This window comes from Gorilla gorilla, chromosome 2 (genome assembly GCF_029281585.2).
Source record: "Gorilla gorilla gorilla isolate KB3781 chromosome 2, NHGRI_mGorGor1-v2.1_pri, whole genome shotgun sequence".
Taxonomy (NCBI): Eukaryota; Metazoa; Chordata; class Mammalia; order Primates; family Hominidae; genus Gorilla; species Gorilla gorilla.
The window spans coordinates 24,692,044-24,708,531 of record NC_086017.1 but is presented as its reverse complement, the minus strand read 5'-3'; the positions used below and the strand labels follow the sequence as shown (position 1 = coordinate 24,708,531).

The 16,488-nt window shown below is 47.1% G+C and overlaps 1 protein-coding gene across 1 annotated transcript in view; it reads right to left on the bottom strand.

Annotated features, from left to right (window-relative positions):
• Window positions 1-16,488, bottom strand: part of FGD5 (FYVE, RhoGEF and PH domain containing 5) — a 124,215-nt gene that overhangs the window by 38,771 nt on the left and 68,956 nt on the right. The window contains exons 4-5 of the mRNA XM_031009545.3: window positions 15,426-15,484; window positions 15,284-15,314 (exon numbers count right to left, since the gene is read on the bottom strand). Coding sequence (XP_030865405.3) covers window positions 15,284-15,314; window positions 15,426-15,484 — 90 coding nt within the window. The remainder of the gene's footprint in view (window positions 1-15,283; window positions 15,315-15,425; window positions 15,485-16,488) is intronic.

Here is a 16,488-nt window from a genome sequence, read left to right as displayed (position 1 = left end):
TGTTCACTTTGGGTATATGGAAATGCTACTGATTTTTGTATGCTGACTCTGTATTCTGCAACTTTGCTGAATTTGTTTATCAGTTCTATTAGTTTCTTGGTGGAGTCTTCAGCTTTTTCTGAGTATAACATCTTGTCGGCTTTTATATCAGCACTTTAATATCAGCACTTAGGGCCAAGGATGAGGGATCGCTTGCACCTATGAGTTTGAGATCAGCCTAGGCAACATGGCAAAACCCCATCTCTACAAAAAATACAAAAATTAGCAGGATAGGGTGGCAGGTGCCTGCGGTCCCAGCTATTTGAGAGGCTGGGAGGATCACTTGAGCTCGGGAAGTCAAGCCTGCAGTAAACTCTGATTGCACCACTGCACTCCAGCCTGGGTGACAGAGCAAGATCCTGTCTCATAAAACAAACAAACAAAAAAACAAAACAAAAAACAGATCTTGTTGTCTGTGAACCCAGATATAAATCCACACAATCACAGCCAACTCATCTTTGACAAAGGTTCCAAGAATATACACTGGGGAAAGGACAGTCTCTTCCATAAATGGTGCTCGGAAAACTAAATAACTAAATGCAGAAGAATGACACTAGACCTCTATCTATCACTATACACAAAAGCCAAATCAAAATGGATTAAAGACTTAAATCTAAGACCTCCAACTATGATGCAACTAGAAGAAAACATTGGGGAAATACCCTAGAACATTGGACTAGGGGAAGATTTTCTGCATAAGACCTCAAAAGCACAGGCAACCAAAGCGAAAATAGACAAATGGGACTACATCAGTCTAAAAAGTTTCTGCACAGCAAAGGAAACAATCAACAAAGAGACAACCCACAGAATGAGAGAAAATACGTACAACCTATTCATCTGACAAAGGATTAACAACCAAAATATATAAGGAGCTCACACAACTCAAACAGCAAAAAAGCCCAAATAATCCGATTTTAAAAATGGGCAAAAGATCTAAACAGATATTTCTCTAAAGAAGACATACAAATGGTCAATAGGTATATGAAAAAAGCTCAACATCATAATCATCAGAGAAATGCAAACCAAAACTACAACAAGGTATCATCTCACCCCTGTTAAAATGGCTTTTATCAAAAAGACACGCAATGACAGATGTTGGCAAAGATGCAGAGAAAGGGGAACTCTTGTCAGTGAGAATGTAAAATAGTACAGCCACTATGGAGAACAGTATGAAGGTTCCTAAAACACTAAAAATAGAACTACTGGGAGGATCACTTGAGGCCAGGAGTTCAAGACCAGTCTGGGCAACATAGCAAGATCTTGTATCTAAAAAAAAAAAAAAAAATTAGCTGGACCTGCGCCTGTGGTCTCAGCTACTCAGGAAGCTGAGGCAGGAGGATTGCTTGAGCCCAGGAGGTCAGTCCTGCAGTGAGCCATGATTGCACTCCATGTCACTGCACTCCAGCCTGGGTGACAGAATGAGACCCTGTCTCAAAAAAGGATTAAAAAAAAAAAAAAAAAAAGAACTAACAAATGCTCTAGCAATTCCACTACTGAGTAGATATTTAAAAGAAAGAAAACCGAATACATCAAAAAGATAGCTGCACCCCCTTGTTTTTCGCAGCACTATTCACAATAACTAAAGTATGGATTCAACCTAAGTACACCTCAACAGATAGATGAATGGATAAGGAAAATGTGGCATATATACACAATGGAATAGTATTCAGCCATAAAAAAGGATGAAGTCCTGTCATCTGCAGCAACATGGATGGAACTGAAAGTCATTATCTTAAGTGAATAAACCAAGCACAGAAAGACAAATATCGCATGTTCCCACTCATATGTGGTAGCTAAAAAAGTGGATCTCATGAAGATAGAAAGTAGGCTGGTGGTTACCAGAGGTGGGAAGGGGGTGGCAATGAAGACAGGATGATTAATGGGTGCAGATATACATTTTGATAAAAGAAATAAGGCCGGCCACAGTGGTTCATACCTGTAATCCCAGCACTTTGGGAGGCAGAGGCAGGTAGATCACCTGAGGTCAGGAGTTCGAGACCAACCAGACCAACATGGTGAGACCCTGTCTCTAATAAAAATACAAAAATTAGCCAGGTGTGATGGCCGGTGCCTGTAATCCCAGCTACTCAAGAGGCTGAGGCAGGAGAATCGCTTGAACCTGGGAGGCAGAGGTTGCAATGAGCTGAGATTGCACGGCCACTGCACTCCAGCTTGGGCAACAGAGAGAGACTCTGTCTCAAAAAAAAAAAAAAAACGAAAAGAAAAGAAAGAAAAAGAAATAAGACTGAATATTAGATAAATCAGTACGGCAACTATAGTTTACAATAATGGACTATACATTTTGAAATAGCTAGAAGAGGCCAGGCATGGTGGCTCACACCTATAATCCCAGCACTTTGGGAAGCCAAGGCCGGAGGACTACTTGAAGTCAGGAGTTCAAGACTACCCTGGGCAATATATTGAGACTCCGTCTTTACAAAAAATTTAAAAGGTTAGCTGGGCTTGTTGGCGCATCACTGTGGTTCCAGGTATTTGCTGAAGCAGGAAGATTGCTTGAGCCCAGGAGTTCCAGGCTGCAGTGAGCTATGGTCGTGTCACTGCACTCCAACCTGGGTGACAGAGTGAGACTCTGCCTCTAAAAAATAAATACATAATAAATAAATAAATAAAATAACTAGAAGAGAATAATTTGAATGTTTCCAGCATAAAGACAAATATTTAAGGTGATAAATATTCCAAGTACACTGATTTGCTCTTTACAAATTATATAAACATATTAAATGATCACATACCCTGAAACTATGTACATCTATGATGCATTTTTTAATAAATTAAAGAATAAAAATTTATAAAGATTTCTTTCTCACAAGAAAAATATTTTATCTTCAAATACATTTGCTCTTGCATGAGGCCTAGCTCTACAGCTGTAAATACACGGCTGGGGTGGGGACAGGGAATCCTGAAACCACCTTGAGCTGTGGAGCAATGCATATTGGGAAAATCCCAGGGTCAGAGATCATGCACTCTTGCCCAAATGGAGAAGTTCAAATCACCCTCAACACTCAGGAAAGATGATTCCTCTACCTTGTTGGATTGTCTCCCTGATGGGGAGCTGGACTATGGGGCAAGACATTTCACCCCACTACTAGACAGTTTTCTTTCTTTCTTTTTTTTTTTTTTTTTGAGATGGATTTTTGCTCTTTTTGCCCAGTCTGGAGTGCAATGGCATGATCTTGGCTCACGGCAACCTCTGCCTCCCAGGTCCAAGTGATTCTCCTGTCTCAGCCTTCTGAATACCTGCGATTACAGGCACCTGCTGCCACGCCTGGCTAAATTTTTGTATTTTTAGTAGAGACAGAGTTTCACCATGTTGGCAAGGCTGGTCTCAAACTCCTGACCTCAGGTGATCTGCCCGCCTCGGCCTCCCAAAGTGCTAGGATTACAGGCATGAGCCACCGCGCCCGGCCTGCTGGACAGTTTCTACTGCTGGAAAGATCTTCTTTAGGCCAGATGCAGTGGTTCACATCTGTAATCCCAGCACCTTCAAAGGCCAACACGGGAGGATCGCTTGAGCCTAAGAGTTGGATGGAGACCAGCCTGGGCAACGTGGCGAGACTCTGCCAAAAACATAAAAAATTCTCCAGGCATGGTGGTGCACGCCTATAGTTCCAGCTACTTGGGACGCTGAGGTGGGAGGATCATTTGAATCTGGGAGGTCGAGACTGCAGTGAGTTGTGATAGTGCCACTACACTCCAGCCTGGGTGATAGAGCTAGACCCTGTCTCAAAAAAACAAAAAAATAAAAAAAAAAAGGTCTTTTGTATACAAGGATTGAAAAGTAGAAAGTGCCTGAGAGAGAGGATGGACAGCCCTTCCTCCAGGAAGCCTTTCTGGCCTTCTCTCCCCAAGTGAAGGCCAGAGGCTTTTCTACCCCTCCCTGCAGGGGAACAGTGAGGGGTAGAAAAGAGGACAGGGAGGTGGGATGGGACAGAGAGGGAAACGGGGAGAGAAAAAGAAAAACAAGGAAACAGATCCAGTGAACAGGTATGAGAGAGAGGGAGAAAGAGAGAAAAAGAAAGAGAGAGAGAGAGAAGGGGAGAGTGAGAGGAAGAGAAGGAGGGAAGGAGGAAGGGGGCATGAAGGGAGAAGGAAGGAGGGCTCCAGGGTGAGATGTAGAGACTGAGAGACCCCCTCGCACTGTGCCTCCAACATCTGCCCAGAGGCGTGTGCCTGCGCCATCAGACAAGGAGAGCAGATGTGGAGTTTAAAAAGGTCTGTGCTTCCTGAACACCTCATCCTGTCCTGTGCTGACCTCCTGCTGATAGCCTGCTCTGCCCGGAACTACGGGGAGGACACGAGGAGGGTGGCCCACTCTGGCTTGCAGTCCCAAGGAGGAAGGATGAGCTGGTTCCTGCCTGAGACTGGCCAGCCCCAGTCCAGCACAATTCAAGGTCTTGGGAAACCTCTAGCCCCAACGTGAAGGTCAGAAACCCTCAAGGGGCTGAGTCTTGAACTAACGAATGGACTCTCTGGGATGAAGGTATGTGTGTTCCTATGAGGAAGCCACATGGCTAAGCTGTAAAGAGAAACTGAATGTCCTTGTACAGGAGCTATCAGAGCCTTTCCTGAAAGCATGTTTTAGAGGGCACGGGAGGTGAGGGTTGTGAGTAGGGCAGCAGGTGCAGAGGGCGGCTGGATGGAGGTGGTGGGTAATTCTGACTTCTGCCACAGCTGGCTCTGGGGTACTGGGGTCATTCTGAGCCTGGGGTGGAGGTTTCCCTGCTGACCTGGGGCAGGAGGACTCCCAACTCTTTCCCTGTGAGTTTCCATATTTAGGACCCAGCCTCCAGCCCTGCAGGCTCTTCTGAGCCCTGGCATCCCAGGAAAAGAAAGAAAAACAGCCCTGTATACTGATGAGGTCAACGATCTCTCTTGTGTGGGCATTGTCTGACAAGGGGCTTTCAACACACTCTCATTTGTTCTGGGCTGGGTGCAAGCCCAGATGCTAGATAGGGTATTGGACGACTGGGCAAGCTGTCACCTGTCTGAGTCTCAATTTCCTCACCTGTAAAATGGGGATAACAGTACCACAAAGTATAGCAGGAGGCTGCAGAGAGGCTCTTCCTGATGATTATAACTGCTTTGTCAATTGTACAGTGTTGGGAGAGAAAAGGAAGAACGGGCAAAGACAAGATCGGCTGTATTTGCAACACTCTCCAGGGAGCTTAAATATTAATTGCTCTGCAAGCTGGTTTCTCGTCTGTAATTAATTCTCACTGAATCGACTCAGTCCCAATGGGCAGGATGGCCACCACCAACATGACTCATTTCAAAAACTAGCACGTAATCAGAATTGCCACAAACATCCGTTCTTAAAACTCATGCACCAGCTGGAAGTGCTGAGTGCCAGCCTCACCATCCATCACTCCCTGAAAGGGTTCTGCTGTCTCATCAACTCATCAACTTGGGCCCATCATCATACCTGGGGGTCCTGGCAGCCATCTGAGAGGGAGGAAGTGGGTAGGAGGCACCCGTCCTCATTCCTTTATTCATACAGCAAATATTCGGAGTGCCTGCTTTGCACCAAGCCCGGAGGAAACAGTGGGAGCATGGAGAGATGCACTTCTGCCCTCAGAAAGTTTGCAATCTGGGTAATTGTTCCAAAGCCATGAGTAAAAAGACTATTTCAACACAGGGGCCTATGTTGTGATGGGGAAAAGCATAGGACCCAGCACACCAGAGAAGGGAGACCTGGCTTGGCCATGGGAAAGCCTTCCAAGGAGGCAGCGCCTATGCTGAGACAAGAGGTAAGCATCTCAGGAAGAAGGAATGCCAGGTGCAAAGGTCCTGAGGCGGAAGAGGAGCTGAGGGCTGCAGTACGGTTCAGGCGGAGTGTGTGGCCGTGTGTGCAATGATCGTGTAACGCTGAGAATATACTGAAAACCATGAAATTTTACACTTCGAAGGGCTGAAATGTACAATATGAGATTTATATCTCAATGAAGCTGTTAAAAAAAACTGGGTAAGGAAGTCACAGATTGAGAGAATATGCATAATCCCCAGATCTGAAGGTGGACTTGTGTCCAGAATACTTAAAGAGCTTCTAAGAGCAATACAAAAAAGATACCTCAATTTTTTTTTAAAAAAAGCAAAAGAAACATTCAAAAGCGTTCCCAAATGGCTAATAAACAGAACGAAGGATTCCGTTTTATTAATCATCAGGGAAATACAAATTAAGCCACAGGGAGACACCACTACTCAATCGGCAGAATGGCCACAAGTACAGAGGCCGACAATACCAACATGTTGGCAAGAGTGTGGAACAAACACTGGTCTCATACACTGGAGGGGGAATATATATTGTTTTAACCTCTTTGTAAACCTATCTGGCAGTTTCTAGTAAAGCTATGTCTATGCTTATCCTGTGACTCTGCAATTCCTCTCCTGGGTAAATACCAAGGAGAAATGACTTCAGGTGTTTATGGTGATGTTCACAGCAGCTTTCTAAAACTGGAAGCCATCCACGTGTTCATGCACAGCACAGACAACCCGACTATAGGCTATCCCTACCAAAGAACACTGATACCCGTGAACAGCTGGCTAAATCTCACAGACTGTTGAGCTAAAGCAGCCAGACACATAACAGTATCTAATTTATGATTCCATTCCATCCAAGAACAAGCTAAACCAATCTCATGTGACAGAGAGCAAAACAGTGGTAACCTTTGGGAGGGTATGACAGGAATCTTCTGGGATGATGGAAATGTTCTATCCGGGCGAGAGTTACAAGTGTACAAACATACGTCCCTGGGGGAGGGAAGACAAGCAAGGGCTCCCCATTTTTTTCACCTCTCCTCCAAACTCTTCGTGGCCCCGCCTGCCCTCAGCACCAAGTTAAACTCCTTGGCCTGGTGACCATGTCCCTGCAGGAGCTGGTGCAGCTACTTCTGCAGCTGACTGTTCACTCCTGTGTAACAATGGTTCTCCAATTTGAGTGTGCATCCAAATTACCTGCCAGGCTTAGGAAAACACAGATTGCTGCCCATCCTCCATTCCGCCTGAGTTTCCATTCTGCAGGTCTTGGCTGGGGCGGGATAATTTTCATTTCTCACAATTTCCCAGGTGATGCTGACGCTGCTGGTCTGAAGACTATGCTTTGAGAACTACTGCTTTCTATGAATCCTCTTCTCCAGCCTCTGTGTCTTTGTTCTGCACTTCCATCATCCAATATACATCTTGCTGATCTTTCAAAGCTACTTTAAGACCACCTCCTTCATGAGGCCCTCTTGGGTTACTTCAGCAGTCAGTCCTATGGGCCTCTCAAGTGTCCTACTCCAGAAATTTGGGGTCAGAGCCTGAAGGGTGCTACTCTAATCTCAGAAATGTCTTTGAAGTCTATTACTTTAACTTTAAAAAAAGAATGCATATTTTACATTAGTCTCTGAAATATATCCATATCTAGTTTAACTTATTTAAAATTATGTATCTGGAGCAAAATGGAGGTTCTTAGAAAATACGCCATGTTTAGCCAGAGGCCTTTAGCCCTCCTGGGCACCTACTGCACAGCTGGGGCTGGGTTACATGTATGCCAGTCTGAAAAAGCAACAAAATACTGCATTGTCAGACTATTCAGGTATCCTGCATGTTTCTGTTACCTCCCCTCTAACTAAGAGAGAGCAGTGTGCCTCATTCACTTATTTTCGACTTCAGATTTGCTCAGCTTTGTTCACGACTGTGCTTAATGTCTGGTACGTCAATGATTAGGCTGTTACAGATCAATTAAGTAAAAATCTCTGAGGGCGGAATCTGAGCATCTGTTTTTTTTTGTTTTGTTTTTTGTTTTTGTTTTTGTTTTTGTTTTGTTTTTTTTTTTGAGAAAAGATCTCACTCTGTCACCCAGGCTGGAGCACAGTGGTATGCTCATAGCTCACTGCAGCCTGAAACTCCTAAGCTCAAGTGATCCTCCCACCTCAGCCTCCCAAGTAGCTGGGATTACAGGCATGAGCCACCATGTCTGGCTAAAAAAAAATTTTTTTTTTTTGTAGTGATGGGGTCTCACTATGTTTCCCAGGCTGGTCTCAAACTCCTGGCCTTAAACAATCTTCCCGCCTTGGTCTCCCAAATTGTTGGGACTTCAGGTGTGAGCCACCGTACCAGGCCTAAATGTGCCATTCTTAACTGACCTCTGGGCCTTTGCAAATGTTGATCCTGTTGCCAGGCACAGCCTTCTTCACTGCACCCCCACCTGGCTATTCAACACATTTTCCTCTGGGCATCCCTCTCTAACTCCAAGAAGACTGGGCTGGACGCCTCCTTCGAGTCCCTAAACCTCTGTATACCCCCCACCACTGCGTTACTATTGTTCTTTTTCATGCCAATCTCTCTCTCTAGACCATCAGTGCCTTGAGGGCGGAGACTTTCCCTGCCATCACTCCCTGATATGTCACCCAGACCAGGTGCTCAGGAAGTTTATTTTCTTATTTTAATTTTTTTTTTTTTAGGGACAGGGTCTTGCTATGTTGCTGAGGCTGGAATGCAGTGGCTATTTACAGGTACGATCAAGGTACACTGCAACCTGAGCTCAAGTGATTCTCCTGCCTCAGCCTCCCAAGTAGCTAAGACTACAGGCATGCACCCCCATGCCTGGCAGGAAGTTTTTTTTGACTGAAGAAAGGATAGGACTGCTGGGAGGAGAACTTGCTCCACCATCACTCATTCACTGGATACATACTGAGCATCAGCTGTGTACCAGGCATCACAAGCCACTGGGAACAAGGGTACGGGTCCAGCTCTTTGCCCTCAAGGAGCTCAGAGTTTAGTGATGAAGGCAGACAGCAAACAAGCACCCAAAAAGAGCCCCAAAACACATGAAGCAAAAGCTGACAACTGACGGAGAGACATACAACCCAATAATCACGGCTGAGAGGTCAGTACGCCTCTCTCAACAATAGACAAAAAGTGAGGATGCAGAAGACTCAACAGGATCTGTCAGCTCGACCTATGCAGCATCTACAGAACACCCCACTCAACAAGAGCAGAGGGCCCATCCTTCTCAAATACACATGGAACATTCTCCAGGTAGGCTAGGGCGTATGCTGGGCCATAAAATACATTGAAGTAAATTTAAAAGGACTGAAACCATACAAAATATGTTTTCCAACCACAATGGGATTAGCAGAAGGATAAATTAGAAATCAGCAGCAGGAGATGTGGGAAACACACAAATACTTGGAAGTTACACGACGCAGTTTTAAATAATCCATGGGTCAAAGAAGAAATCACAAAGGGGATTATTAATAGAAAGTATTGTGAGCCGCATGAAAATGAAAACACAACATAACCAGTCACAAATACATAAATTAGGTAATTTCAAACAGGGAAAGGTGGTGTGAAGAAAACGAGGTGTGAGAGGGAGTGCAGAGGAGGGAAGTACACCCACCGTGTGTCACCCTCCCCGTGTCCACACCCTTGCCACAGCCTCATCGGAGGGGAGAGCACGTCCCTGCCCCTTACGCCTTTGGGCCTGGCCATGGCACCTGCTGCTGCCACTGGGGTGTGTGGGGAAAGGATGATGTGCCAGTTGTGAACTTGATTCTAAGAAGCCCTCTGCTGTTTCTCCTGCCATCGCCATGGGAAGAGCTTCCCGGGGTGTGTGCTGCCCCTTCAGCCCAGGCCCCAGGATGAACACACAAGAAGCAGAGCCACCAAGATGAACCCAGCTTTCACTCAGCGTCCTCTGCAACTAGGAGTACCCAAGGATATGAAAGGAGAAGTTTGACAAGTGAAGCTTTCAGGGGACTAACCCAGCTGGGAGGCATGACCTGTTGCTTTTCTACCTTTCTCCTTCTTCCTGCCTGGGATATAGATGCAATGGTTAAAACTGCAGCAGCCAACCTGTGTTCATGAGAAACCTTGGAAATGGATGCTGCAGATGGAACTTTAGTCCCTGAGACTGTGTGGAGTTGCCAGATTTGACCTGGATCGCCTGCTTCTGGATTTATTTCACATGAAAGAAGAATCTCTAAATTACTTAAGCCATGGTAATTGAGTTTTTGTTACTAGCAGTCAAACACAATTCCTAACCAACACAGAATGTTTAGGAAAAACTTCTGTAGTAGACTGTCTTTTCCAAAAACACCCATAACAATATCTCCTATCTCAATGGTCTTTATACAATGTGAGCTCGATATTCCTCCCATTGAATAGGAGAGACTATGTCCCCTCCCGTTGAACCTGGGTAGACCTTTGTGACTGTCTTAACTCATAGGGTATGGTGGAAGTGGTGCTATTAAGGACTTCCAAGGCTAGATCATAAAAATGCCATGCACTTCTACCTGCTCTCTTGGGACACTTACTCTTAGAACCCAGCCACCATGCTGTGCAGAAGCCCAAACTCGTGTAGGCAGAGACCACATGGAGTGGCCACAGATAAGTGTTCTGGCCAACCTCGTAGCTTAAGTCTCGGACAACAGCCAGCCTCAACCACCTGATGTGTGAGTGAAGATGAGGGAGCCGAAGGCCCGTGGGACATGACCAACTCAGCATTCCGCTGGAGGCTATATGATCAAAGAGCAAACTGTTTATCATGAATGCAGAATGTGGGCAAACTCACGACTGCACCTGCGGACAGAAGGTTTGCTGGAGGCAATCACTCCCTGGCACTGAGGTTATCTACCGCAATATCTAGAGAAAGCAGTCTTGCAAGCCTACTCTGGACCGAACAGCTGACCCCTTCTTCCACCTCTCTTCTCACTATCTGTTTTGCCTAATAAATACAGAGGGCTGTGTAAAGCTCTGGGCCCTTGTCCACTAGAGGCAAGGTGCCCCCTGACCCCTTCTTCCAAATATACTCTTTTGTCTACTATGTAACCTGCACAGACCTAGAGGGACTGAACAAAGGGGGCGAATGTGGGAATAAAAGATATGAGTCAAAAGAGTATATTTGGAAGAAGGGGTCACCTTGCCTCTAGTGGACAAGGGCCCTGAGCTTTACACAGCCCTCTGTATTTATTAGGCAAAAGAGATAGTGAGGAGGGAGGTGGAAGAAGGGGTCAGCTGTTCGGTCCAGAGTAGGCTTGCAAGACTGCTTTCTCTAGATGTCGCGGTAGATAACCTCAGCGACAGGGAGTGAATGCCTCCAGCAAACTTTTTGTCGGCAGGCACAGTCATGAGTTTGCCCACATCCTGCACTCATGATAAACAGTTTGCTGTTTGATCATATAGCCTCCAGTGGAATGCTGAGTTGGTCACTTCCCATGGGCCTTCGGCTGCCTACATGAAGACACCTCCAGGTGATCCCAGCTCCTAGCCATCAGGTCACCCCCAGTCTTTAAGTCTTCCAGCTGAGGCCCCAGACATCATGGAACAGAGACCAACTCCCACCACCGTGCCCTGTCGAAATTTCTAGTCCAGAGAGTCTGTGAGCATAACAGCATGGTTGTCTTATGCCACTAAGTTCTGGGGCACCAGTAGTTTGAAGTGGTAACACTTGAGCTGAGACCTGAATGGGAAGATCGGGGTAGGACCTTCCAGCAGACGGAAGAGCAAAACTGTGAGATGTGAATGCATTCGCAGTATCTGAAGAACAGAAAGAAGGCCAGTGTGGCTGAAGGCAGTGATGAAGTAAACAGTAAAGGAGGTACTGCCAGAGAGGTGGACAGGGGCCAGGTCATGTGGGCCTCCTGTGTGGGGAAACTTCTCCTGGGGCAGGATGGTGACAACTTCCAGAGTTATCTCCCAATCAGCAAACTGGCTTCTGAACAGGCCTTCTGAATGCCTTAGCCCAAAGGAGGGATTGGTAGGAACTTTTGGCTTCTTCTAGGAGAGACTTGTTTTAGATGAAAAAACAGAAGATAGAAGGTGTCCAGGTGCCACACCTGTTCAAAATCTCTAGCTGTTCACCATGTACAAGGAAAGGCATAAGGTCCTTGGCCCAGCATTTTTGATACTTCTCGATCTGGTCCTAGCCTTATTTGGGGATCCATTACTTGATCCCCGATCCTACCTCCTACCTGGCTTTCCAAAATTTTCTATGTTCTAACCATGTGCGATGATGTGTCATTCTCCAAACATACCATCAGCCTGTGAGCATTTGCTCATGCTGACTCCCTTACTTTACACACCCTCTTCCACCACTACCCTGGCCTGGTGAACTCCGAGAGTCCATCTCAGTGGCACCTCTTCCGCAAACCTTCCTGCATATGTCTTTCCCTCCCTCATGCCCCTGCAGATTCTGCACAAAACTACAGTTCTGCAAATTATACTTACACGGGGTAATGTAAATTGTCTGTTCACATATTGATTTCTCCTCCCCACCTCCACCCTCTCTCCCTGCAAAAGGAAACCTACTCAAGGGCAGGTTCTGAGCCTTATTCAGCTTTGGGGCTCCAAGGCCTATTTCAGTGCCTACAGTAAACATCCTGTGATGTTTCCAGAATGAATGGTCAATTCAGATGGATAGATGAATGGATGGATTGCTGTTTGGATGGGTAGATGAGGAATGGACGGATGGCTGGATAGGTGGGTAGACATCTGAGTAGTAGATTAATTGAGAGTGAATGGGTGCATGGTGGTGTCACTTGATGCATGAAGAGATGAAAGGACAGATGACTGGGTGAAAGTCTGGCTGGCTAGGTGGACGGGTAGAGACTGACAGATGGGCAGGTGAGGAAAGTTCTTATGACTGGGTTCCTGGAAGGATGGAAGGCAGCCGTTAAACCAGAAGTCAGTGAGCTTTTTCTGTAAGGGGCCAGATGATAAATATTTTAAGCTTTGTGACCCACATGTGGTCTCAGTCGCATATTCTCCTTTGTCTTTTTTCACAAATGTTTAAAAATGTAAACTCCATTCCTATGGGGCCCATAGGCTACACAAACCCAGGACTGTGGCCATCAGGATGACTAGAATTCATGGCAGCCACTGAGTTAGCTATAGCTACCATGTGACAAGCACAGAGCTACACCTCAAACACAGAAGGCCACTCCCCGCCCCCAATAACAATAGCACAATGAACCCAGGACCCTTCCTGCTGGGGAGATTTGGGGGACTCCGTCAGCTCCTCCTCATCACTGGACAGCCTTGGGATCTCGACAGCACCAATCTCTAAGAAGAAATTCTGAAGAACTTGCCAAGCTTAGCAACCAGGGATAGATTCGAAGCCGGGGAGTGGTGGAGAGTGCCCCAAAGTCTATGGGTCTCCTTTAAGACTCATGTCCCTAGCTAGGACCTGGAGTCACACTGGGAGATGTCTGCCCCCCCATCCCTGTAAGCACTGATACGTTAAAATACAGCTCCAGACCACAACTTCCTGCAACCAACCTCTAAGTGGTGACTTTTTTTTTTTTTCAGACAGAGTCTCCCTCTGTCACCCAGGCTGGAGTGCAGTGGCACCATCTCGGCTCACTGCAACCTCCTTCTCCTGGGTTCAAGTGATTCTCCTGTCTTAGCCTCCTGAGTAGCTGGGATTACAAGTGCCCACCACCATGCCCGGCTAATTTTTGTATTTTCAGTAGAGATGGGGTTTCACCATGTTGGCCAGGCTGGTCTCGAACTCCTGATCTCAGGTGATCAGCCCACCTCGGCCTCCCAAAGTGCTGAGATTACAGGCATGAGCCACCGCGCCTGGCCTGAGTGATGACTTTTATGGGCTCTCCCTTCACCCCATCCTCAGGATCTTATTATGGATTACCAGGGGCTTCAATGTCTTTCCAACTGGCAGGAAGCAGGGCAAACATAGATGCAAGTTTCCCAGTTAAAACCCTCTTATGAAGTCATAAAACAAAATTGCCCAGCCCCTCTGTCATGCTGTCAGCCCAGAAATAAGGGAGAGAGAAGTTAAAAAAAAAAATGGGAAACTGATCCTTCAGGCCTTTGCCAAATAGATCTTTTAGGTATAAAAGCTGAATGGGGGCTGGTGCATTTCATACTTGAGGGCTTTGGGGTTCAAGAGTGCACACAAGGCTTTCATCCTGAGGGCACAAAAATGAGGGGCCGAGAGCACCAGACCAGAGTAGTGCTCTATCCGCCCTCCTGGGGTCCTGGCTGCTAACAGCTCACGTGGGGATGTGATGCCAGGGTGACATTGCTGACAGGGACCTCAGCTGGGTTCAGCAAGAGGCCTGGCTTGATGTTGAGTGCTCTGGTACACCCAGAGATGGTCCCTGCCCCATGGAGCTCCCAAGGCAGCCAGGAACACCCAGTGAATGCGAGGGGAGTGGCCTGGGAGCCAGGAGACCTGGTGCTTGTCCTGGCTCCACCACTGTGTGACGCGGGCCATGTCACCTCCTCTGGGCTTCCACATCACCACCTACAAAATGTCCAGGTGCACATTCCCAGCTCTGACATTCTTAGAGATGATGAATGATTCAAAGCACCATAGAACCCAATGCTCAACCATGGCAAGAGTGCAAGTGGCCCAGAGAGAGCTCAAGGGAGCAGGAAGCCCGAGTCTGCCATGGTCCCCTACTTCCTGAGTCTTTGCTGTGCCCTCTTCTCACGCTTCCCTATGGCCTAGCCCTTAACATCACCTCCTCAGGGAAGCCTGCCCAATGCTGTTGGTCACCCCCCTCATCCGTCCCCTTTGCTGGCCAGACAGCTCCTGGGGAAGGGCCCTGTCTGACCTGTCTTCCCATTCTCCAGTTCTTGTTATGCAGCGAGAGCTCAAAACAATGTCTGCTGAACTGAACTGAGCTGACTGCAAAGGGACACTCTGCAAGCTGTCCTGTGAGTTACGAAGGGGAGCAGTGCCTGATGTTCAGGCTGTCCCCAAGTCTGGCCTCCTTTCCTCTGAAAGCCCAAAGGAGCCCCTCACCACCAGCTCAGGCACTACCGCCCTGACACTAAGGAGACTGAGGAAGACTCTTGATACCTTCAGCTGCTCTGTCACCAGGCAGACACCTTCTCCATACGAACATAAACATCACACACACACAGGTACACAAACTCACATACACAAACTCACACACAGCAATCCCCAGAAACACTCCACTGTCCTCTTCCTGCCTTTCTCAGCAAGAGGGCTAAGGAAACCTCAAACAACCTGCGCAAAACCTCAGACCATGCCCCCATGCACCCCATCCCTGAGCAAGGAGACGCATCCGCTGTCTGCCCCCGGAAGCACATTAATCAGGAGACGGACTTCCCTGAAAAGCGTCGGTGAGTGCTTGCCTGCTGCCAGGCCTCTGTTAATGGAAATCACCTCTGTCTCCACATTGCTTTCCTGCCTCTTATATCACAGACTTGTAAAAGGGCAATTAGTTTTGGACAATTAAAATGATTAACTCACCAGATTTAAGTGCTGGAGCATCTCCACGTATCTGCAGAGGGAAAGAGAGTTGAGGCTGCATTAATCCCCATCCTGTGTAAGCCCAGGAGGGTGACGTTTTGTTTATAAGCTCAAGGCCACAGGCAGCTCCTTGGGGACTCACGCTTTCTCTGAAGATAGCAGTTCCTGTGCGATGACAAGGGCTCTGGACTGTCCTTCCACCTGTGGGAGGAAAGAGAGCAATCAGGTGGGACAGGCATCAGTGGTTTCTAGAGGAGGCCACCATGCTGCTGGAGGCAAGTTCCAAGCGTTTCGCAGACCATTTCCGGGCACTCATTACCTGTATGTTCTTCAACAACTTATTTAACCTCTCTGCACCTCAGTTTCTTCATCTGGAAATGTGGATTTTATTTTATTTTTAAAATGTATTTATTTTATTTGAGACAAGGTCATGCTCTATCACCCAGGCTGGAGTGCAGTGGCGTGATCTCAGTTCCCTGCAGACTCGAACTCTCAGGCTCAAGCGATCCTCCTACCTCAGCCTCCTGAGTAGCTGGGACTATAGGTATGTACCACCACACCTGGCTAATTTTCAAAATTTTTTGTAGAGACAGTGACCATTACATTGACCAGTTCAAGGCTGGTCTTGAACTCCTGGGCTCAAGCAATCCGCTCACCTTGGCTTCCCAAAGTGCTGAGATTACAGGCGTGAGCCACTGAGCCCAGCTGTAAATGCAGATTTTAACAGCACCTAACTCTGAAGGTTGTTGAGCTAACGCCCAGCATGGCACCTGCCATTTAGTAAATGCTCAGTGGCCATGATGATGGCATGACCTTTATATCCCACTTCATGACCCCACCAATCTTGAGCAACCTGTGGTTCCCTGTACTGAGGAATTCTCTCTTTTCTCTTGCTTTTGTACATGCTGTTCCCTCAGCATCCTTTCCCCCTCCTCTACCTGGCTAACTCCCAGTCATCCTATAAGACTTAGCCACGGCAGCACCTCCTCCAAGAAGCCTCTCCTGATCCTCCCTGCTCAACGGGCTGGGCTAGGTATCCTTTCTGAGCATCCCCCTCTCACGACACTTATCATTACTGTGAAACAATTACATCTCTCCAGGAGGGCAGGGACCAGGAACTCCCACCTCTGCATGACCAGTGCTTAGCATATGGTAGTTCTCTTTGTTGACTGAAAGAGTGAGTGAGGAGTGAGTGAGTGAGCGAG